This window comes from Pomacea canaliculata, linkage group LG2 (genome assembly GCF_003073045.1).
Source record: "Pomacea canaliculata isolate SZHN2017 linkage group LG2, ASM307304v1, whole genome shotgun sequence".
NCBI lineage: Eukaryota > Metazoa > Mollusca > Gastropoda > Architaenioglossa > Ampullariidae > Pomacea > Pomacea canaliculata.
In genome coordinates this window covers 26,624,122-26,650,264 of record NC_037591.1, presented here as the reverse complement: position 1 = coordinate 26,650,264, position 26,143 = coordinate 26,624,122, and the positions used below count along the sequence as shown (strand labels likewise).

Genomic DNA, 26,143 nt, shown 5'->3' with positions numbered 1-26,143 from the left:
GGAGTGTGTTGTGGTAGACATACAACAGCCCCTTATAAGTCTTCTCCCCCTCTCAAGTTCATAGCACTTTTTACATTGTCACTTCAACAAGTAATCACTTCGCTTGGGCAGCCAATCAGGCCAAGGAGGAGCCCGACGCAGAAATGGTGCCGAAATTAAAAAAACTGACGATACAGCGAGAGCAATATATTCAGGCGCGTTTGCAGCTCCAGAAGACGATGCAGCAGGAGCGACAACCAGCATTGGAACCAGGAATGAAGGGACTCGCAGATGAGTAGTTCTGAAATACTGGACAGGAAGGAGGGTCATCGGGATCTGTTTGGCATCTACCATCGAGAGAAGCTACCAATACATCATCACCTAGCACGGGGCAGATGGGAGAATAAAGGTGAGAGCTTAGTCTCGAGAATCTGCCTTATACATAGTTTACACGATGGGAGACTTTAGCAGAATGATGCTGAGTTAACATCACTATATACAGGATGGGTCACAGCTGCTTCATCTTTACTTTTGTTTACTGCTGACCAACGGTTTAAACAACGTTTACAGTTTTCTTCATCAGCTTTAAGACCAAAGGAAAATGTGACGTGGTACCCAGTGAGGCACAGATATAGCGAATATGGGGAATAAAAACTTCATTCGTAGTTCTTAGATAAATGGTCACACATAGGGGAAAGTATGTTTGATACTCACACATTTATTCAATTATTCGATTCGGGAGAAGCAGATTTTATTTTATGAGTGAAGAAGACAGCAAGCTCAGGTATAACTGTTATGAAATGTTATACGTTTTCTGATATTTTTTCATTTTCTTGCTTTTGTCGTCAGGAACATTTATAACGAAAAATGAGACTGAGCCACACATCAACATGTACCCGACAGCTAAGGTATGAAGGTAAAATGTCGTGAAAATGTATAAAATATCGAATTTCTCTTGTGTCTACGTATTCTGTGTTGATTGCAAAAGTAGTTGTTGCTTGATCAATCAATTAATCAAATCTTAATTAATAAAATCTGCTTAATTTGACATTTCTCTTTGTCACTGAAATTCAGTTTTAACATGGATATTCTACCAACTGCAAATCCATTTTGAAACAGTTATACATATGACAAAAGAAATTACAAATATGAAATTTCCAGACTTTGTTTTGTCCCAGTCATCATCAATAATTTTATCATCATTTAATGACACCCAAGACTGTCTATTCCATCTGCTGATGATTACTTCGTCTATTCAACTTTTTAAACGAGTGACATTCGCCAGACACTTCCTCCTTCTCTGGACCTATCGTTTGGAATTCTTTTGCTATTTTCTCGACGTTCGCACCTTTCTAGTCACAAAACCAAGCTCACTTTCATAATCAAGCAAAGTCTTCTAATCGCTTCCTCATCATCCCCGCACTTCATGTTTCGCACGGTGTAATCCATTTGCTTTTGCTTATTTTTTTATATCGTTTTCTATCTTTCATTGAACTCTCTCCACACAAATAAATATGTTATGCAAATTATACTATCGCTTTTTTATAACCTGTGTACAGGATTTGACACTAGAAGAGAGCCAAGAAGCCTGGATACAGTGGGTGAACGACGCCTTTCCTGATCTTCATGGCACCCAGTTCTGGCTTCCAGTCTGTGCAAAGGACTTTACTTCGGTGCATTGTAGCGAGAAACAGTCAAAACTGTATATTTCCCAGCAACAAACTCCTTGGTACAATTCCGTTAAAAACGACTCAGCCTTACAGCGGGTGCTGCTCTGTCTGAAGGAAAGATCAAAAGCAAAGGACGAGGTGATGTTTGTACTGAGTCAGCTGTACTTTGGACAAAACTCCGGCGAACCTTGTTACTCAGCAGCAGCTGACTATTTACCTCCATCCCACAGTGTCCCTCCTGCTCCACCAAGGAACTGGGAGGAAGGCGACTTTGACCTGCTCATCATTCACAGAACCTACGGTCTTGTCGTCTGTGAGGTGAAGGCATTTGGCGATAACTCATCTAAGAGTGGCATGTCACAACAAGATGTAGACAGCAAGATACGAAGTAAACTCAAAGAGGCCATATTACAGGTGGACAGGGCGGAGGCCGTGTTGTCACACCTGGTGTCAGACATCGTCCCAGGCCTGCGCATCACAAAGACAATTGCTTTCCCGAACCTTACAGGTCATCAGGTACAACAGGCACTTGTTGAGGATCCGATACTGATTGAGGTAACATTGCAATGTTAGTGCTATAAAATCATTTTATATTATCTTACAAGTAAAGTGACATAGTTTACTAATAGTTTTTACATCGTTGGAGGTCAGTATATGGCACTCGCTGAAGATCCCGGATCTACTGAGGGAAACAAATTTTCGTTGTCACACAGAGTATAACCAACCAAGTATCAAATGTATCCTAAATAATGTGGGCTATCATTGTGCCTGCCAGCTGAATGTTGAAGTTATCCTTTATCCATGTTTACTTTTTGTGTTTTCATGGGATCGCTCTGTTTATCGCTAGCGGACTAAACTGTGGAGCATTTAGTTTGGTGATCTGTCTATGTTGAAGTGGGTTTCCTCGTAATTTATAATCGACTTTTTGAACCTACTTTATTGTTTATTAAACAAGAACTCTGACTGATGGATGAATCATGGTGCCCTGCCATAATTCGTACTTTTTTAGACTACTATGTTTAACATTTCATCCAGGACCTTGGCAAACTGTGTGAGAGGCTGTTTTACAGGTCACCTGAACACATTATGTCGCATGCTCGTCCAATGATCCAACAGCTGACAACACAACCACTTGCCATCTCTCAAGTGTATTACAGCCGCCATTCACCCCTCCCCATATTTTTGTTTTGAAAGTTCTCGTCATCAGCTTCTATTCCTCTAAACCCTTTTCCAGTTCTCTATAGTGTTTCCTAAAGGGCCAGTCTTCTACACCCTCTACCCGCAACATCTGTTGTTGTCCATGTGTCACGGCAAGGGTGGTGCAAGCTACACATTCACGCCAGACAAGTCCGCATTCTTCAACACACAACACACACACAGTTCTGACTAGAGTATGGTCAAAAACATCTATGACAAGTGAACATCGAAGGCGCGGGTTTCGAAACAAATCATGACTGGTAATCGAGTCGCTTTTAATTACATTTATCAATCTCTCAATTCACAACTCATAACAGTTTCCAAAGTTCAACTCCTCAATATATTATCAATTTCTAGCCATGCACACTAACTCTCATCATACCCTCTCTAAGCGTCATCAAAATATCAGTCGCCCATAACGATTCTCACAATTCAACCTCCCACTATGTTAGGGTTGTCGCCCTCAGCATCTCCAGCCACTAGAATCCAGATAACACAGACTACACCTATAATCCTAGTGAATCGGTTGATCCTTCCCCGAGGTGTGGAGAGGGAAGAAAGAAACTTTGGCCGTAACTCAGCGACTGACGACACTAGAAGGCCGTACACAACACTGGCCAGTGTGTCGGTGAGACGGTTTCCGGGTCACAGCGGAGGTACTCCACGGTGACGTCACGGGGCCGACGGTGCTCCACTGGCCTAGTCACAAATCCTCGACAGGCCCGTTGGTCGATCTCGTAGAGTTCGCCCAAGTGCTGCTGGGTGTTGGACCAAAGACGGATGGTCCGAGGAGGCGATTCTTCCTCATCCAGAAGGGCTCCAGTTCTTTCAGCCCTATAATTAAAACCTTGTGTAGGCGAGGTTAATCCACAAGGGGTCAGTACCGCCTCATTCAGCGTCGATGGACACTACTCTGCTCTACTGTGTAATCATCTACTGACATTTACAAGTCCTGACTCAGGCACGTCTTCTTCCTTCACTATTCTGGGCTTAAGTAAAATTTCTACGTCATTCCCGCCAAAAATCTACTGCTGAACCGGGTCCACCAAATATTTCGTCTCACGGTTAACCCTTTCCCCTCTGACTTTCTTCTTCATTATCCCATACAAATCTACACTTGCAGCCCATAGGTCGAGAAGGGGTTAAAATAATCTTAAAAAATACGGAGGCACGGACTGGTCCTTGACACTATGCATTCCACCATCTGGCCATCAGAGACTATACGCAATTATACAATACCTCTCCACTCACAGAAATCGCTCTTCTTTCTTTCGTCACTTCTTTCTCTCACCCAGAATGTCATATTGAACTCCAGTTTCTCCACGTAGCCAATAAATCACAACTTCCATCTCGGATGCATTTTCACTATCGACGTTACCTGACACGAGACTGTCATCAGCTGGTTGTTTCCTTCATATTCTCCCTACTACTGCAACTCCTTCGTTTCTAGCCTCTGGTTCTCGCTTCCGCAACCCTCAACTCTTGCAGAATGTCGCTGGCCGCCTGATGCTCCGGTAAAGTAAGACATCACGTGAGTAGTATAGACATGTGCTATTCATGCCTCATTTGGGGAGCCGTTTTGGGGAGCCGTGACGTCACATCCGCCAGCTTGCCGGAGGTCGCATGGGGGTGGCCATCTTGATGATGTCACATGCGTGGCGGCCATTTTGTCATACCTCCTCGTCTTGCTATACCCCGAGTGATTGTTGCTGAGACCCCCACCCTTGTTTTTGTTTTGGGGGAAAATGCATTGAAAGAGCCCATTTCGTCAAAGCTTAGAAAAGTATAAACTTTAATAAACTTTGTCCACCAGTCGCCACGAGGAGGCAGGGCTTTTGTTTGACTGGCAAAAATGTGTTTGACGCACAAAGAAAAGAAAACTTTTATCACAGCTTTGAAGATATTCGCAGTCTAAACGGGAGCAGCAGTCTCAAATGTCTAACGGCACGGTAGTCACCCATCGTCAAGGACCTTTCGCTTGATGTACAGATAGACAAGGAGTTGCCGGTGTTGTTGGTAGGTAAACATGCATTTACCATCTGTTTTGAAACCGGTGTTGCATCCACCGCTGGCTTGCTGTGTCTGTAAAACCTGTTTGAAATGGCTGTGGTCAAGTTGATTTTGGTGTTTGTTTAGACCCTTGGTGCTGAGTTTTTGCGTGTCGCCGAAACAAATGTAAGTTTTGCTGCAGAGAGCCACGATGCCATCGCCTGTGTACTCCGTTTTAAACAAGCCCGGCGTGCGTTTGTCGTCGCGAGCGCGTTGGAGACAGCAGGACAGGCAGCGAGAGGTCCCAGGGTTTTGTGGTTTGTTTTGCTGTGCACAAAGTCTTGGTGATGTTGGTCGCATGCTTGTCCCGGGAACCATTGCGTGTATTCTTGAAAAAACTGTCGTTGCAACTCGGGACGGACGGCATCTTCGAAGCGAGGGACAGCCAAAGCCATGTACAGCGAATCCGTGTCCATCTCGCACAGCTGAAAGTTGCTGCGGTCTACGTACTTGTCCACGCAGTGGTAGTAAAACTGAAGCATTTTCAGTTTGGCGTACTGGTAGACGAAATAGCCAATTTGTAAGGGGAGGCCCCAGTTGATGTTCTTTTTGGCCATCTCTACCTCGTACAAGTCTTCCGTCAGTTCCGTCAGCTTTTGAAAGCGACTGTCGTTTATCAGTTTTTCACAGTCAGAGTCACCGACTAGTAAAATGTCGCAGTGCCTGGCGATGTTGGTGAGCGTCTTGCCGTAAGCACTGTTGCCTAGCAGTTTGAACGTTTCGCTCAAAATGTTTTTGGACGGATCGCTGTCTCCTTGGCGTCGCGCGCTGGTGACCATGTCGCCAAAGGCCTTAAAGCAAGGTTTGGGTTGGTATTCTATCACCAGGTAAATGGCAGTGACTATGAGTCCATTTTCAAGATACCATTTCAGCAAAGGGGTCGCTAGTAAAACTTTGTTTCCGACATAGCTGCCGATGAGGGTTTTTGTGGAACCGGTCAATAGTTTATATTTTTCCGCGTACGCTCGCATGAAAGGACCAATGTCGGAGCGCGTGACGTGAATGTTTTTGAAGATGGGCGTCATCTCGCTAAACCGCTCACGCAACGCCTCGGGGACGTGAAGATCGCACTGCACCAGGCCAAACAGCGTTTCGTCTTTTCACGGCGGCTAAAATGTCGTTTTCCGGTGGGATATCGTTTGGAACTGTAGGAGGGGGAGCTTTTTACAGCGTATAACGGTGGAGATTTTGGGGGTTGGTTCTTTTTTTGTCTTTCCCAATCGCACTCCCACATTTCCTGCACAGCTCAACACCGACGACGTTTTGTAAGTACGCGGTGATCTCGCGCGTTTTTTCCCGCAACTCGACGAGTGGCTTTTGGTTAAACGGGTTGATGACGCGACCGCGCGTGAGGGAGCAGTTTTCGTGTCCGTGAAAAAGACAGCCGTGAAACTGATAGACGGTCTGCGTTTCCGAATGCCACCCATCGACGCGAATTCGCCTTTTTCCTAACTGTTTTTCTTTTGAATTAAATTTATGCCGAATGTGAATGTTTTTACAAAACATGACCCACTCTAACCACTCGCGACTCTTTTGACCGTATACGTCTCTTTTTTCCCCTTTGAAATTATTTTCTTTTTTACGGATGATCGGGTGTTCCGTCGGCATGTTTTGGCATAAGGCCCAGAGATACAAGGCGTTGGCATCGAAACCCTCTATGCTTTGTACGGGTTTTGCTGATGTCGTTGCGAATAAACGTGTGAGATTTTTCGTGATGGCGGTGAAAATGATGGAGGGACCGCCTGTGATGTTGTCGCGAAGCAGCGAGTGGATGTCTTTCGTTTTGTTCATCGAAAGAGAAAAGTAGACGTCGGAACAGAGTTTTGAAGAGATAGCGCAGTGTGATGCCGGGAGCCGAAATAGCGTCTTTCACCATGTCTACACCGAGAGTAGCGTAGAACGTGATCTGGTTGTCGAGCGCTTGCAGAAAAGGCACAACGTCGAGGTTGTTGTACCACATCAGAAAATCTCGCATCGACGTCATGTTGCGAGTCTCCCAGACCTGTTGACAGTAGGCGTACTGCTCGTCTGTGATGTTGCTCTGTTTGAGTGTCGAATAAAACGCGGCGTGGGGAGGGAGTTGCTGTTCTTGTAGTGTGTCGAGAGAGGTGACGTATTCGTAGGGAAAGAAACCTTTTTGCTCTGTGACGTTGTAGGCAGCCAAGTACTTTGCGTAACTAAATCCCGGCGCGAGAAAGTTGACGACGTCTAGAAATTTCAGCTTTTGGGTGCAAATGCACAAAAATGCGTTGTGACGCTTCACCACAAACTTAAAAGGGTTTTTTGTCTCGTCAACATCGTCATCGTCTGTTTCTTTTTCGCAAAGGACAAATCGGCGAACGAGGTAGGGTTTGATGACGTTGATGTCATATTTTCCCGAGTTAAACCCTATGACCGGTAGTTGACGCAAGTAGTCGTCGAATCGGGCTTTGAGGGCGGCGGTGGGAATTTGAATACTGTCAGGGGAGTTGTTTTGTTGTTGTTCGACAGCATCTAGCTCTGTAAGCACGTCACTAAATCGCTTCGCATAATAAAAGATAAGAACGGTCCGAAATTTTTTCTAGGTGATCGACCATGCGATCGATCAAGTTTTGAGAGTCGCCGTCGCTGACGAAACAAACCGGCGATTCAAAATCTGGAACGTTACTGGCTACCGACACGGACAAGGGAACGTGTTGTGCTGTGTACCGCGTGTTGTTGCTGTGGGGTTGGGGAAGGTTAGAGCGATCAAAATAAACTTCGAAATCAAAGGTGGCCCTATACGGAAAAACAAACGACGTGTCGACCGAAAACCCGTGGGACTGTAAACTTTCCAGGACGGAGGGTGTACCCTGATAGACCCCGCCTTGATACATCTCTTTGACCTTATCCCCCTGACATTTCTTTTCGTGTCGCTCCATCCTCCAAATTTTTTTCCAAAGTTTTCCGCACTTGGGACATTGAAACGCATGCGTGAGCTTGTCGATGTCGATGATGTGCATGAAATGTTGCTTGTAATGTAAAAGACGGAGAACGTTTGTATACTTGTACGCGCTCCGCTGGAGAGGGACGAGCACGGGAGGAGACTGACTCTCATCAAACTGAAAAACATCGATATTTACTTTAAATTTATCTTCTAAACTCGGCAGATCTAGCAGGGTCACTCCTGGAAAGTCAGAAAAAGAAGCAGACGAGGACCATTGGTTGACAGTTCTCGCGCAGGCATCTGTAACAAATGTACGTTGGCGCCACGGTGTAATGCGAGGGCTCTAAAAAACAAAGATTGTCACGGTACGCCTGTCCGTGGTTTTGGTCTGTTTGAAGTGTATGCAGGCTTTTGTTATTTTTGTATGTATTCGGGTAAAGCATCATCTGTACAACAACCGATAGGAAAGTCGGCGATGGGGTTGACATAAAAGGAGGTGGACATGATGGCCTCCACCCGCCACCTTACTGTCGGGACGTTCGTTTTGGGCGTGCTCCAACGCGTCGTGGTCTTGAACTTGATTTTACAAGTCCAAAAAATCTTGTTTGTTAGAAATCAGACGGGGGGCTTTTTTAGTGCTCTGTGGTTGTTGGCAGAGGCATGAAAAAACGATAACTCATTTGAAGTTTTATTTTTTTAACAAAAAGGAGTGGGAAAAATTAATTTTAAAACGCTTCTTCTGAGAATCAAAAAGATCCACGAGACGTTGTCTCCATAGGGGAGTGGCATTGGGAGCCCAAAAGAACGTAAACACCGACTGATGTTTCCCGTACCGTTTATGTGTTTTGCCAGTCAAACAAAAGCCCTGCCTCCTCGTGGCGACTGGTGGACAAAGTTTATTAAAGTTTATACTTTTCTAAGCTTTGACGAAATGGGCTCTTTCAATGCATTTTCCCCCAAAACAAAAACAAGGGTGGGGGTCTCAGCAACAATCACTCGGGGTATAGCAAGACGAGGAGGTATGACAAAATGGCCGCCACGCATGTGACATCATCAAGATGGCCACCCCCATGCGACCTCCGGCAAGCTGGCGGATGTGACGTCACGGCTCCCCAAAACGGCTCCCCAAATGAGGCATGAATAGCACATGTCTATACTACTCACGTGACATATCCACCTGCTTAGCTTACTTCACTGACTGCCAATCAACGACCGTAGTACTTGTAAACTGAAATGGTTTTGTATCAAATATCTCAAACTCTAATTATTTTTTCCATGTTTTACCATGTTTGCGCTTTGGTCTTTCTTTGTCTTCATAGAATGTGATTTATTTGCTAAGAACTCTCGAAGCTGGATGTTGGACGTTGTGATTTGCAAAGCGCAGTGAGATTTTCAATGTCTAGGATATGATATTCTGTAAGTTTTTTTTATTATTTGATAAATTCAGATAGAACTGTCTCATGGCTGTGTACTGAGTCGTTCATAACGATATGTTGAATACCTTTCATAAAAATGAAAGCATCATGTAATCATCTCATTTTGAATAATCCCCAGGTAAGGCCAAGTTATTCGACATCGCAGCAGAATTGTTGCTAGGTCGAGGCTTGAAATAAAAGATGGTAAAGGTGTAAGAATCATATTCAACATGTACCCTTGACACTGTGAACCACTTACATACTTCGTTATTCTTACGGTCCTTCGACTTAAGATCTTTTGTCTCATCTATCAATAGCTTTTGAATCAGTAAACTGTTGCTGAAGCTCGATTAGAACAATCAACGTTCCTGATGACGCCCAACCTTAAGCAAGCTTGAAAGTGTTCGATGATAGTAACCCAAGGTTGTCAAACCCATGTATTGCATGAAGAAACGACAAGGAGAATTTTAAGTTTCCATTTACTTCCTAAAAGCTTTACATGTCAACATAATTAGTATTTTTAACACAAAACAGCTTTACTTCAGGTTAATGATACCCAATGATGACAGAAACAGAAAGTAGGACTACTCACTACCACTGTCGGTGTCTCCAGTGAGATTTGAGCACAAACTTAAAAAGTTCATCGACTAAACCAAACAGCTGCACAGCAGATTTTTACTTTTAAACACTTTATGGCCTTGTTACATTTATTAAAACAGTCAGTTTTAGAAAAACACAGTGCGCAACACAATTTTAAAAAATATACAAACTAGATTTTTAAAATAAAAACAAGACTATCTTAGCTAGATTTTCGTTTCCATTAGTAATATTTTTCACTGCACTTGTGCAACACATCTCAAGGACTAGGAGCGAAACTTAAAAGAATTTGTTTCTTTAGAACAGTTTAAAGTGTTAGAGACATGTTGTGCAGTTATCACCAGACAGGAACTGTGAAAAATGGGTTGTTTCTGGATAGAAAGAGGACGGTGCATTTGAGTAATGGTTCAACAATACCTGGTTATTTTACAGGATCTGTGTCGGTGTCTGGGAGCATCAGATGTTACGGGCATCACTGACCTTTGTCTCACCTCTGATCAGCTTTGTGTCTCTGATACCCCTGGTATTGTCCACACTGACTTTGATGACTGGTGGCTGCGATGTGTGGCTGGGTCTGGATCTGCAACCGAAATCAGTTTTGGGGATTACCAGAGACTGTTGGCCAGGTTAGTACTAACAGGTTTCAAAATCAGTTATTATACTTGATAAGACACGAGATCATACAGATAATTTAAACCCCGTATCTAGCGGATCCTATTTTTTAAAAACGGATGTAAAAAGATTTACCAAAATTTATTCTGTATTGAAAACACACACACAAATACAGAAAGAACACATTCAAAAGAATTAAACTGTAGTAGACTCTGTAGTACCAGCGCGAGATAGCTTTCATAAACACAGACCTTTTAAACAGTCGAATGACCAAAATAAACAAATCAGCAAGAAGGCCTGCTGTCCTAAAACGTGGAAACCAACTAGTTATTAAAGTTTCTCGTTGTAGAACAGTGAAGTCTCCGGAGGAACGAAGGATTTTTAATGGGGAATAGATAGTGAGTATGTTAGATATGGTGACAGAGGAGGAGCCCTAGGCCAGTGGTTCTCAAAGTATTTCGGACCGCGGACCACTTTACTTAAGTAAAAAATATGGCGGACCACCAAGGCCTAAAAATCAGTCTGTACTATGAATTTCAAACTTAAATTGCCTCATTTGTTTCATTACAATTCAAAACTAAATGTACTTTTGTGACAGTAGTATAGTAATAAGTTGACATAAAACTACGTATACCTCGTTCTTTTTAATTAAAATGTTAATGCGAGGAATGCATCACTTTGAACATCACTTTGCTGACTGTCAACCGCGGACCACCTGACTTATGCCCACGGACCACTAGTGGTCCGCGGACCACACTTTGAGAACCACTGCCCTAGGTGACCCTGGGTCATGTCACAGCCATCTGGTGATCAACTCAAACTTGAACCAACAGACAGTTGAGTGCACGGAGAGGAGGTACAACATGACTACGTCTTGTTGGCATAGAACAGGGATGCCCAACCTACGGCCCGCGGGCCATATCCGGCCCGCGATACGGTGCCGTCCGGGCCGCGAAGTTTCTGCCCAAAGGACAGGAAATGGGCATGTTAGTAATAAAAAAAAAACGAAAAAAACCGGAAAAAAAGGGAAGAAAAAGTATTTATCCCTACGAAGGGGTGTCTCTCAATCTTTCGATGTATTTCATTCTTGATTTTCGCCTTGGGAGGAAACCAATGTTTGAGAATGAGGGACGCCGCATTCCTCAGGGGATTAGTGATCTTTTGATTGGTTAATACTTGAATCAGTCGTTAAAGAGATTGAAAATACAGACTCCGCGCTTTCTAGCAAGGTATAATACAATGGTAATCTGACAGGGAAACAATACCGAAGCAGCGTTTGAATTTCGTCATCTTCCTGTGGAAATCAGGACGGATCGCCCTTTTTTTTTCTTTTTAATATATTTTTGCGGTGAAGAGGCCCGCGACACGGCTGTCCGAAATGGATATGGCCCGCAGGCCGAAAAAGGTTGGGCATCACTGGCATAGAACAATGAGTGCAGAGGAGTTCTAGGGCCAGTTGTACAACACATTTCTACTTTCAAACTCTTTCAGAACGTAAATGTTTACACTTTCAAAAAACAAGATAAAACTGCTTAAGCCAGATTTTCCTTCCCAACATCTTAATTTTTTATGCACTTGTGCAAAGCAGTGACTTCTGAAAAAAGTTTCTTCATTTGCTTCCTTAGAACAGCTTTATGCTTTAGAAACATCTCGTGCCACCAGCCACTGAACTCTCTGTAGTTTGTCAGTTATGTGGTGTGAACAGCCAGCAACTAGAGGTCGCGATAAAGTATGGAAACAACTACTCAACAAATCAGGACTTCTGTAGTCTGAATATTTGGGTGATGTCTGATGGCAATGATGTGAATAACCCTGACTAATAATCTTAACGACAAATATGAGTTCGATGGTTGTCCATGGCAATGCCATTCGATGGACAGAAGGTGTGAAAAGGATGATGTGAGCTTGAAACGTAAAAGATAATGTTTTTGAAGTGTTTCCAAATGTTTCCATGCTATGAGGGATTGTAACGCATTAGCTGGAAAATAAATAAAGAATGGGGTATTAAAATTTAGCAACAGCCCAACATAAATCCTTTCACTGGCATAAAATGCTGGGTGATAATGACAATGACGCTGACGACGGTGACGATGATGATCGTATTCTGTTACTCGGCTGTATTGGTTAACTACGCAAAAGTCGATGAATAAAATAAATGGAGATGAAATATTGTACATGTTCTTCTAAATTCGAGTAACTGGCCACTCGTAAATCGAGAAGCGGTGTATACTCATTAAAATCAAGTTACAAATGAAGCCCCTCAACTATTCAACGCAGTGGAAATTATGTCAAATTGGAAATATTATTTCCTGTTAATCCGAATATTGATACATTATTTTGTGCTTGACTAGCTGTGTACTACATTTGCATATTGTTTCACTGTATTTACTAGATTCTGCGGTCCGGCGGTAACAGTGACTGTTCCATGCCTGTCTCCTCCACGCCTGTCACTCAAAACCTTGGACCAACCTTCGTCGTCCACGAGCCTGTGTCATGCTGTTATTACATTGTTCCCGGAGCAAGTTCATCTGCTGAACACAGCGACTCCCAGGGTCTTTCTGGCTGGACCACCTGGTACAGGTAAAAGTCTGATGCTGCAGCTGAAGGCTACAGAATGGCTGCGATGTGGACGTGACGTCATCATGGTCAGCATCCGGAGACGGGGAGGTGCAGGATGCTTGATGACGTATTACCTGCTGAAAAAGACCTTAGAAACACAACTGTTAAAGACTGGGATCTCAGGCCAGCTTTATCTTCTAGATTATGACTTCTATTATGATGGTGATATCGAGGAAGCTGTGACCGACTTGTCACAATATGCGAAGGGAGGACCACTGTACCTCATCGTAGATGCACTAGACTCGCCTTCTGTCAGGTAATCAGTGACATGAGCAGCAGATAATAGGAAATCAGAAACATGGAGATAATTCTATTGTTGTGAAATATCTTCAGATGAGAAACAAAGATTATTGCATGAACGAGTTAGGTTATTGTTCGACGACTGGGCTGCCCTGGATTTCGATCTCCTCCCAAGCCAATCTGCTTTTTCCCTACTTTGTAGCACTCGTTGTAGGGGGCCAGCTACTTTTAGTTATTTACTGGTTTAGCGTAATGCACAAACTCCCCAGCCCCTTCGACTACGTAATGCAAACAGCTGGAGGCCCCAAATTTTCATGAAATATATATATATGTGTGTTTTCCTTTTTTTGAAGCAAAATAATTCTCGTCAGTCTACCACCCCATACAAAGATGTATGTATTCATATTCACCACTAGCAAGTATTGTAAAATGTTTCTTCCTTTCCTTCTAAATTACGTGTCAGATACGAAAGGTACTTCAAACGTTTCCTTCACAAGTTGGCAAGAGTTCCGGATGTCCATTGTTGGGCTGCAGGTTATGACCTCTATGACCTCGAGTTTGCACCGTCCATGTGGCAAGTTCAGCATTTTACCAGACCCATCCGATTTCCAAAGTTTGTGGAGATGGAATTAGCAGATTTTCATCCGGGTATTTTCAAACCATACAGTCAACGTGGGCAGCACGACACTACACCTGGCCCACCAGTTCAGTGGTTCCTTCTCCCAAAACATGATCGCAGATTTGTCGGCGACTGTGATTCGTGCAGTGAGCTTGTGGTCAGGTACCTAGAGTGTCTGCTTGCTGGTGCTTCAGGTAAATAAATGTTGTATTCAACGTTACCTCTAACACCAGAAGTATTCAACATAATTGTTTTAAGAATTAATGACATGTTACTGATGAAATGTTAATTCATCAAACGCAAGTCATTGATAGAGCTTGTTATTACAAACAGCTTGTCAACTTAATGATATTTAAAGTAATTTAAGCTTATAATAAGTAGACTACACTGGTCAGCTTTCTGCGCATTACAGAGCTGTGAAGACGGAATAGAGTTTACCAAATATTGTAAAACTGTAGCTTAACACTTTACTCTGGATGTCTAAGAAGATTTATATCTCTATGAAAAGACACATCATTACAGTAACATATAAAATATTTTATATCATATTCTATTTTACGGCCAAAGTTCCAAATCGGCCAAAGAGGAGAGTGTCCGCCTAAACGGGAAATCACAGTGTTGCTGTACACTGACCGCCTATGTCCGATCTTTTCTTGATGTGGGGATTTGGCTGTCGAGTTTGCGAAATGGCATGGCCTGATCGGCCAAAGTCACAATAAAACTTTTGATGAGCTTTTAGCTCAATTTGAATTACACAACAGTTTGTTATTTCTACATCTGCAGCGACATGTTGTGCAGTTGTATTGAGTGCAGCCTTGGCTGCCGGTCAGTGATTGAGAAAACGCGACGGTTGGTAGGATTTTTCTTCCGTACCTACAGATTCCAGTGTCAGCATTCTCTCGTGCTGAATGGAATATTCATTTCTGAAGGACAGTTGTTTGAGGACACCCTGTTCTGTTCTTCACTTGTAGAAATCGCTGTCGACGATCATGACAACTGCAATAACGCTCCTTGGATCACCGCGACCTGTCAACATCTGGTGTAGAGATATATGAGCACATTGAACTTTGTCAGGGATTTTCGGCCTCTTTGTGAAATGGTCTGTCAAAGTAGCACACACACTGGTCATTTCTGCTACATCGGGCTGTGACCACACCTGTCGGCCAAAGTGCAGAACAGCCGACCAGTTCGGAAACTAGACGAACTTCAGGGTTTTGGTCGTAACATATACAGCAATGTGAGTGGCACTAACAGGACTCTCTTCCAACTACGTATCTCATATCAACTGCTTAAAGCTCTTAATAAATTTTACATAGAGAAGTTTGCAGTTCTTTTTCTTGAGATCCGTATCTTAGCGCATCACCGCCTATTAAGCAACAATTAATTTTATGTTGTCTGTACTTTCAGCTGCTTCCATCTTTTTACCATGGAAGATTTCAAAATATATCATTTTCTAGACCAACCGCATGTTTTATAAACCCTGTGCTAACCACTCTGTTCATTGTTGCATTGATTCACATTTTGCCGGTTTATACTTCCAGGTGACAATGACAATTTAACTTGTTTTGGAATTGGAGCATTGAAGCCAAAGTTTCTTTTAATTCAACTTTTTTGAAAAAAAACCTGTCACAATAGCACGATAAATGCAGACTTTCAGAGTTCGAATAATCCGAAATGTCTTTGGTTATCTCTGTTTAATGTTGGTTGCTGGCAATGTTGTGACTGGTGTAGTAGTATGAGTACATTTCCCGGTGCTTGTTCATCCTAAATGCAAATATTTTGTTATCGGCTGATAAACTAATGGCTGACATTCATATCTTAGTTTCATTACCTATACCTATCGATAACTTTAAAGAGTTAACACGACTTCCTAAATTATGCGGGTCTACGTCATCGTTATATTGATAACTGCTAAAATATACGAACACAAGAATATTATTTTTTAATATTATTTCGGAACTGCCAGAAAACACCACTACGTCATTGACATCTATCACATCCACCACAAGGGATACTACATCTATGAGGCTGCGATACAGAGACGTGCTAATAGTGAAAGTTGGATACGACCACATTAATCTGGAGAAGGTACTGAGAAATGCGAGTATTCCAGTGCAGGACATGAGACGTATCACTGAGGACATGGTGACATCCAATAGAGACGAGGTGTGGATAGTGTCTACGGAGGATCTTCAAGGTCTTGAAAGAAAAGCAGTAGTCATCGTTGGAGAAACTCAACCTGACAAATATTCTGGTGTGTTCCACTGCACGTCACAACTGGTGTTCATCTCCTACACAGGTCAGACTTTTTGTTTTAGGATTTGGGATAAAACTGTAAGAGTTTTAAAAGTGTTTTTAATGGATGTAACATTATATATCCGCTTAACCTTTTTCCATTTTATCTTTGCTTAGATATTACTGTTTAAATGAGGATGGATTTCAATATTACGTATGTGTCCAAAGGACAACTTTTCTAATCTGTGTTTTCATCTACTGCAGGTCTACCTGAGCCGTGGCCCATTGTGAAAGGAAGAAGGAAGACGGATACAGACTGGAAATACGCAGAAAGTAAATTTTCTTTAAATGCTTCAAATATGGATCGGGTGGTGAAATAACTGAAAAGTAATGTCGACACTAACCTAGACCTCGCCCTCCTACCCACGTGGCAGATTATGTTCTTTCGTCGGAAAGCTGCTACTTACCTAAACTACATCATCCCTAGTATAGACAAATCAAACTGCTCCCTTGTATTCTGACTCCCATCGCCAGCGAGACTTGTCTATTTACATTTCCATGTCGACGAACTTCCCTCAAGCAAATAATCAAGCTGACCTGAAACTCTGTGTTTATCTTTTTTAAACCTGACATCTTTACCATGTCGCTCCTTTATAATGACATAAGATATTTGATCTCAAGTGGTCAGTGACTTCATGTTGTGGTCAAAGCTAGGTTTCCCTAATAACAAGTATCAACAAGTAACATTAATGCTAAAACATTTCAGTCTCAAAATGTTACAAGTTGCTTGTTTATAAATATCTCTATGTCGGATGCCTTCTATGATATTCTTGAGTCTTTTGGTTGTATGTTCAGGACATTTTGTACCAGAGAAGAAGCCTGTGTCGCACATAAACATTTACCAGACAGCAAAGGTATGAGGTGACAGTGTCTTATACTGGATATAGATTTGTATAATCTTTATAAATTTTCCATCATCATGAAAGAGAATGAAGATAGAATTTCATATGTATACTGTGTACGATACTTTTGCAGTATATTACAAAACTATATTTAGAAAAACGTAAATTTAATTTACGGAATATCTGCTATAAGTTAATTTTTTTACCGCGTAACCAATTAATCCTAAGGCCTTAAGTTTGTTTAGATATGCATGTCATATCAACATAACCCTTGACATACCAATGGCGAGGGTGGGAGGGTCATCGGAGGAATCTAGAGTGTGATTGTTACTGATTCTGCAAAAACTATGGTGACTAGTTTACACTTAATTTTTGTATATATATGCCCCGAATCATATTAAGATAAACATTACATAATTAGATATGTAAATCGTTATTTTTTAAAAACATAAAAAAGTAGAAGCACGTTTGGAGTCCTCGCAGAATCCTGTTTGGCACACCATGCTACATATTCGGATTGTTTTAATTCTTGTTTTTAACAGAATGTGTACATGGTACATTTTGAAAAAAGGGGCTCCAACAGAGCTCACAGGATGTAATGACTCGGATGCTGGATGAGTGTGATATCACTGACAGAAGATATCTTGAGACAAGGGTCAGACTCGGAGGACGATCTTGAAGTGAATTCTGAAGAAAGAAACATTGCCTGCGACAATTCTGACAGGGATTCCGATAAAGAAGAAGAATTTATTGCAAACTCAGGAGCAAAATGGACAAGTTCTGTGCCCCCGGTGACTCACCGTTGCCAATGTAACATCGTTAGAGGATCTCCTGGCCCACGTGCACAACAAATGTTGCTGAGTGTTGGAGCTCTTAGCTGTCAAAAGGAAACGATTTCGGAAATGTGGACAACAGATGAAAACATTCGCCGTGCGGATTTTACTGCTGGTATGGCATGGAGAGGCGACCATACGCTTCCAGAGCAGTAACAAGGACTAAACTTAACTATTGGCAAGGAACATATTTTCCCATATCCTTCAGTTTATCAGGTTTGATGATAAATCAACAAGTACTTAACAAAAGGCAAATGATAAACACTCAGCTATATGAAATGATCGGGATTGGTTTGTAGATAATTGCAAGAATCTTTTTGCAACCATTTGAAGACATTATAGCTGACGAGCAACTAGTCGTATTTAGTGGCAGATGTCCAATGAGGCAATACATGAAATAAAAACCAGAAAAATATGTGATCAAGGTCTGGGCAGCTGAAGACGTGAAGACTTCATACTTGTACAACTTGCAAGTCTACACTGGAAAACGTCAAGGAAATGCTGCAGAGAAATACTAGGAAAATCGCATAGTATGTGACTTGAAGGAATCGCTGTTGGGATCTTGAAGAGGTGTGATCACAGACAATGTTTCTACGTCCGTGCCAACTGCGGAATTCTTTTCTGCAGAAAAACACTACTATCACTGAAAAATTGAAACCACAAAAAAGGCTTGATATTCCTGTAAGGATGGAAAATGCAAAAGGTAGACATCTTCTTTTATCGAAATTCATCTTCTCGGATGCAATAGCAGTTGTCAGTTATGTCATAACAAAAAACAAAACAGTTCGTGTACTTTCCATTCAATTTTGGAATGATTCTTTAACTAGCGTATAAAGTCATAAGAAACCCTACAATATACTTAAATACGACCGTACCAAAGGTGGGGTGGACAATGCAGACAAAGTGGTAAGAGAATATCGTGCGTGTTACACCAAGATGGCCACTGAGACTTTTCATGAACATGCTTGATATTCGAACTCTAAATGCTTTCATAATTTGGATATATAAAAAAATGTTTGAACCGGCCAAAAAATCGCAGTCAGAGTTAGGCAAAGAACTGACAAAGCCTAATATTTTTCGGAAGGCAAGCAATGCAGGTGGTCTCAATCTTTCAGGTGTCAGAGCTATTGAAGCTGCGAGAGTATTTGCTGCGAGCTGCAACTCAAAGCTCACAACAACTTCAGGACATCAGAACCTCAAGATGTTCATGTTGCCCAAGAAACAATGACACCAATGTCCATACAGTCTGCTGTGAATGCACACGTTTTGTCTGAGACAAACAGGAAGACCAGCACAACTGTGACATGTGTTCAGGACTGTAGTGATGGCAACACATGAATGTGTACTATTTATTTTGGTGAGATGAATGTGTTTTATGTGAATATAGGAGTAAATGTAACTGGTTACAAACATGATATCGACACTTTTTGTACAAAGAGTACATGGGTTTAATTAGCTTACCAGCCTTAAAATAAACAAAATATTTGATTCTAACAAGGTTGCAATACTGAAATATAGTTTCAGAAACCTAAAAACATAATTCGAGTAATCTATTGCAACAAACAGCTGAGAAACATAATAAAAAAAACAAGGGGTCCTACGAAGACCCTAGCTTGGTAAACAATGTTGGCGAGCTAGGCTTGGTATGTTAAAGGTTAAAGTCAATTTTTAAAACAGCTATTATCGTAGACAACATAAAAATGCTTTATCAGGACAAATTACATACAAATACTTTTGTAAATTCTATACTTCACAAAATCATGTGCAGGAATTCAAATTTGAAGAGAGCCGAGATTTGTGGATACAGTGGGTTAAACAGTCTTTTCCTGATCTTCTCCACCACACCCAGTTTTGGCGTCCTGCACGTGCAGATCTCGTTCAGAACATCCAGGACACTGCTTTGACCTCTAGGAGAGAGGAACAGTATGCATCCCGTACTTCCCAGCAATGTCCTCCTCAGGACAATGACTCAGCCTTACAGCGGGTGCTGCTCTGTCTGAAGGAAATATCAAAAGCAAAGGACGAGGTGATGTTTGTACTGAGTCAGCTGTACTTTGGACAAAACTTCGGGGAACCTTGTTACTCACCAGCAGCTGTCTATTTACCTCCATCCGACAGTGTCCCTCCTGCTCCACCAAGGAACTGGGAGGAAGGCGACTTTTGACCTGCTCATCATTCACCAAACTACGGTCTTGTCGTCTGCGAGGTGAAGCATTTGGCATAACTCATCTAAGAGTGGCATGTTTGCACAACAAGATGTTAGACAGCAAGATACGAAGTAAACTCAAAGAGGCCATATCCCACAGGTGGACAGGGCGGAGGCCGTGTTTGTCACACCTGGTGTCAGACATCGTCCCAGGCCTGCGCATCACAAAGACAATTGCTTTCCGAACCTTACAGGTCATCAGGTACAACAGGCACTTGCTGAGGATCTGATACTGATTGAGGTAACATTGCAATGTTCATGCTCTAAAATCATTTTATATGCTCTTACGATTAACTTAAAAGAGTTTACTAATGGTTTCTTACTTTACATGGTGTGTGTATATATGTGGTGGTGGTGGTGGTGGTGGTGGTGGTGTGGTGGGTGGTGGTGGTGGTGGTGGTGGTGTGGTGGTGGTGGGTGGTGGTGGTGGTGGTGGTGGGTGGTGGTGGTAACAACGGTAGAATAACGAACTTCATGAAAGCTTAAGTTTGCATTAGAAAATAATGCAATTTACTATTTTTATTTCCAATGACAATCACCACCTTTACTAACCCAGTGAGAAAGGATACTGTGTTTATTGACTACAGTCGAGGTCACGCGCACCTTCAATATTCTCACTAACTTACCTGAACAAAGCATTTATATACATATTAACAATATTTGTGAAAAACGGGTTACATTCCTACTTTTACAACAGACTGTATATTGTCCGTTATCAAGCGTGGATGTTTCAGACAAATTTCTGAAAGACAATGTTGCAAGGTTTACTCTTTTAATTGTCAACTGTCACCGTTAATAACAGTTTGTATTCATGCGATGCTTATGCATCATGTGGTTGTCTTACAGGATCTGTGTCGGTGTCTGGAAGCAGCAGACCTCGGCAGTGTCGTTGGTCTTTGTCTCTGCTCTGAGCAGTTGTATGTGTCCAGTGAACTGCAGGATGTCACTACAGAACTTTGGGAATGGTGGTTGGGATGTGTGGTTAGGTCTGGATCTGAGACCAAAATGACTTTCGGGGGGTACGAGAAGCTGGTGGCCAGGTAATTGTTAGAACTGTCTCGTCTTTCACACAATCAAACATGTTATAATTCATAAAAGAATCTCGAAATAATGATTGTCGTTTATTTGATAATACAAGCGGACACGCGCTCTGCAATAAAAATTATTAATTTATATAATAGAAAGCCGAAGGACAATTTCTGTTGCTTGGAAATACGCGTTCTCAACCCTGGTTTGGAAAAGTCATTTCTTCGGTGTCTGAAACGGTCAGATAACTCTTTTTTCAAGTAAAATCAACACACGTATATCTATAATGAATCTTAAGCATCCGGTGATGCTCTTAAAGTAGACTACCTACCTAGATGCGAACAATGCTCAGCATTTAAGTCTGTCTTGAGCGGTGATGACCAGGTCCTGCATGAAATGACCATTCTCGCACATTTGCTAGTCCTTCTAATCTTCTGTTCATTAGCAAAGTGCGTGATTCGCACCTGCGATCATTTAGCGCGGATAACAGCGTACTACGTCACGCTAACAGTGTATTACGTCACGTTGGTACGTCATTCACTAAGTTTCCAGCAGTCAACACCAATCGGAGAGAGAAAAGCGACAGTTCGTGTTACTCGGATGTTGAAAGTCTGCATTTCTCGCGCTAAAGTCACTCGTTCTCTGTCTCTCTCTCTCTTATTGGTGTTGACTGCAGGCGATGTTGTGAACGGTGCACCAACGTGACGTAGATGGGTTTTGGAGGCTGAAATTTACAGGTTAAGTTTATATCGCCTACATCTACTGATATCTGAAAAAATGCAAACCGTTAAGGCTCATCTTTAAGCGATAGTTGTGTAGTGTTGTGTCGTGTAACATGGCTAAACTAGGTCATTGTTCGCCGTTTTACAACGGTGACAATGGAACTAACCACTTCCTGTGAATTAGGAAGCTCTCGTTTAGTATCTTCTCCATTGTGCTAGATTCTGAGCCTTTTTGTCCGTTGCTGTTCCTCAAAGTCAGACTATCTGATTTTTCCAAGTCATGATATGTCCCATCAGTGATATTTAATTATCACGTAGTTTTTACTTTTCTTATGTCCGTTTTGATATGAGCATCTCAAACGTACACTATTATATTAAATGTTTTAGGTTCTGCGGTCCCGCGGTAACGGTGACCATTCCATGCATATCACCTCCACGCCTGTGCCTTAAAATCTTAAATCAACCTTCGCCCTCCACGACACAGTGTTCTTATGCTGTTATTACACTGTTTCCGGAGCAAGTTCACCTGCTGACCATGACATCTCCAAGGGTCATGTTGGCTGGACCTCCTGGTACAGGTAAAACCGTTATGTTGCAGCTAAAGGCCACAGAATGGCTGAGATGTGGAAGCGATGTCTTCTTGGTCTGCACCTCGGACAGCTGTGCAGCGTGCTACAGGATGTACTACCTGCTGCAGCAGACCATAGAGACACAACTGGCGCCCACTGGGACATCTGGACAACTTCACCTTCTGGAGTATAGGTTTAGAACATATAGTGATGTCGAGAATGCTGTGAATGACTTATCGCAAGCGGCGACTGGAGGAGTGCTGCACGTCATCGCCGATGAAATGGACTGTTCAGTCAGGTAATGAGTGCAATGAGAGACGGCTGATAAAAAATTAGAATGTAGAAGTCAGAGTTGTCGCATCATTACTATGAAATGTCCAGAAGTGAAACATTTATGAAGCTAGTAAAAGCAGCCATCGTTTGCATGTGTAGAAGGCCGGTAGTCCGGCGTTGTTGCTAGTTTTGGCGGGGTCTGCTGGGACATGGCGAGAGATGGCAATTAGCGGTGACTGGCTAGGGTGAAACGGCGTATTGCCCCGACCGTATCGGAGCATCGCAAAGTTTACCCCTTCCCAGAGGTATATAAGGGCAGAGCTGAGACGAAAGAAGCGAAGAGAGTCGGCGGAGGAGACAGCGCGCACAGCTACACGACGAAGAAGAGACAGCTCCGACCTCTAGCGTCTCGGGCGATACGACGCAGCCGTGACCATCGTACAAGAAGTAAAGGGTCGCACACCTGACTGTTCCTGCCTTTTTGGTTTGAGTGTTGGACTGTTGTAGTCACTGCACACCCCCCCCCCCCACCTACTCGGTTACACATGCATGAGTAGGACAGAGATAATTATTCTGTTCTCTGAGATTTTACTTTATAAACAATTTTTAAACTTCATTTTAACATTATAATGTTAATGTTAAACATTATAATGTTAAACCAAACATCACAATAATTAGACTAAAAATTAGAAAATAGACACGTAGACACACAAAAATTCATACATGGATTTAGTAAGTATAAGTATATTTATCTCTCTTTAAATCTTTAAACAGTCACTACTTACAAGTGTTCATCGAAAAGTTACTGACACGAGTTCCACATCTTCATTTCTGGGCGGCAAGCTATTATCCCGAGTCTGTACCGTCGAGCTGGAATGTTCAATCTTTAACCAGACCCATACGCTTTCCGGAGACTGTGAAGATGGAACTTGAGCGTATATCGAGTGTCGCAGGCCATAATTCAAAGGCTTACAGCCCTTGTGAGGAATATGAGAGTCCACGTGGCCCACCAGTCCAGCGATTCTCTCTCCCAAGACACAAAGGCAGTCACAGGAGCACGCGACGTATCAACCGTTGTGTTACGTGCGGTGATCACGTGGCAAAGATTCTAATGGACGTTCTTGCTTGTGTTCCGGGTCAAGGTACGTTTCGTTATTTCCAGTCTTCATTTTATTAAGATTTAAAGAAGACTAATTTCAACTCGCTCTTTGAAGTAGTTTTCTTCCACCACAGTTCATACGCCACTTGCACGCTAAAGCATTCTGTAAGGTTTTGCAGTTTTATATGCTTTTCAAAAAGTGTATGTCTCAACAGGAAAAAAATTATATATATATATCAAATTTAACAATATCTAATCTAAAAAAGAAGTGCGTTAAACTGTCAAATGGTTTTATTGCCCTAATTGAGTGGTGCCAGTCTATTTCATTGCTAACACTACTGATTGCTTTTTTTATCAGGGGTATTTAATGCAAGAAACTGAGTATTTGCAGGAAATATTACCACGACTCACACCAGAAGCGACACAACATCTGTGCGCCTGCAGTACAGAGACGTGCTAGTACTGCCCAGTATTCATGTCAGGTACTTCATGGACCTGGAGACAGGACTGAGAAAGGCGGGCATCCCTGTCCGGTACATGAGCAGGGATAACCTCGAGGACATCGTCACGGCGCGTGAAGACGAGGTGGTAGTTGCAGATGAAGAAGATGTTCGCGGTCTTGAAAGAAAAGTTGTAGTCGTCATCGTTGATGAGCTTGAAGTTGCAGGACATCTTGCCATATCCCGGTGCACCTCACAGCTGGTGTATATCACCTTCAGAGGTTCATCTGATTTGAGGGGTGAGACGTTTTTAAAAAACGAAGTTTTAATCAGTAAATAGATTTATCATCATTTATTGATTGTTAAAAAATGGCTATTTTTACAGTAATAAATTTATAAAGCGTTTCTGTTATGTGTTCTAAGCCAAGATATTACTTCATTCGCCTACTGATAATCATACCTAAACTAAGAACAAACAAAGAGCTACATACCATTTTCAAGCATATTAAGTATCTTGAAGCACTTGTTTTCTACTAGCTAATAAACAAACAAAACCCAAAAATGGAGATGAATATACTGTGAATTAGCCCTTGTTGCAAATAACACATTTTTAACACAGTTTCTCCCCTTAGGATTCTGGGTATTACCTTTTCTGAAGAAAAAGGACAAAAATAACTTTCTAGTCATTCTACCTTTACGACGCAGAAGACAACAGTGACATGCACTGTTAACCAGAGTTTACTCACTACATAAACACGCAGTGTAAAACAAACTATGGAGTGTATTCTACTTCTTAAAAACAAAGAAGAATTGTTTGCAAGGATGAAAAAATCAAATGAAAAAAAGTGAGAAGATAATAACACAATAAGTAACAAATCTCGAAACTAATTTGCAAAATATTGCAATCCTGTTACCTTTCCTTCGCATAACAAATTTGCGACAACGTATCCTTATAAATTGTGTGAATTTTGCCAACACATACTTTTCGTGCTGCAGAATACTACGGGGACTGTGACAAAGCGTCTGATGATGAAAGCCAACGGGATCAAAATGAAGAGAAGGTTACTGACGAAACTGTGGCTAAAAGCCATATCACAAAATCAGAAGATATCGAAATACTAACGTCCTCCACCCTGGGCACTGATCCTTTATATTTTTCTGCTCCGCATCCAACCATACCTGATGTCAGTGAAGCATCTCTACCAGGTTAGTTAGGTGGTTATAGGTTTATAAAGCCGTGTCAACATCAGAGGCCAAAAATGGTACATTCATAATAATAATAATAATAATAATAATAATAATAATAATAATAATAATAATAATAATAATAATAATAATAATAATAATAATAATAATAATAATAATAATAAGTTCTAAATATAGAACCGTCAAGTAGATTTATGTGTCAGTTAAAAGAAATACACAGAAGGAGGCGACAAAAATTTAATATGAAAAGTCACTCTTCCTAGCTTTGCAAAATCCGGAGATGGTGGTCCCCAGGAACTACTAAGTATGTATTCTGATTTTTCACATCATTCTACATTATCAGTCAGTCGTCCCTTGACCGGGCACCTGTCGTTGAAGGGAGCACGTACATGGATACATGCGGCAGCTGACAGGGCCGCCACTTGTCTACTGTGGGCGATAGTCAGCAGGTCCTGTACGGGACGACCTGTCCAGTCTTTGACATTTGTAATTCGTAAATCGCCGCTGTTGCTGTCGCTTGATGCGGATATCTTGCGTAGAACTTCCATCCTTGGAGAGGGTGGCTCCGAAGTATTTGAAGCTGCTTACCTCTTCGAGCTGTACCATTTCATATGATCTAACAGATCTCTGTCGTCTGCAAAGTGTAAGTTGCAGATCGGTCTTCCACCAGTTGAGACAGAAGTATAATGGTCGTGGAGAGCTTCGAGCATGATGCTTTCCTAGAGTATAT

The 26,143-nt window shown here is 42.0% G+C and overlaps 1 protein-coding gene across 1 annotated transcript in view; it reads left to right on the top strand.

Annotated features, from left to right (window-relative positions):
- The first annotated feature begins 270 nt into the window (after window positions 1-270).
- LOC112555555 overlaps window positions 271-26,143 on the top strand; it is a 67,251-nt gene continuing 41,378 nt past the window's right edge. The window contains exons 1-3 of the mRNA XM_025223993.1: window positions 271-388; window positions 829-887; window positions 1,539-2,204. Of these exons, the coding sequence (XP_025079778.1) occupies window positions 271-388; window positions 829-887; window positions 1,539-2,204 (843 nt within the window). The remainder of the gene's footprint in view (window positions 389-828; window positions 888-1,538; window positions 2,205-26,143) is intronic.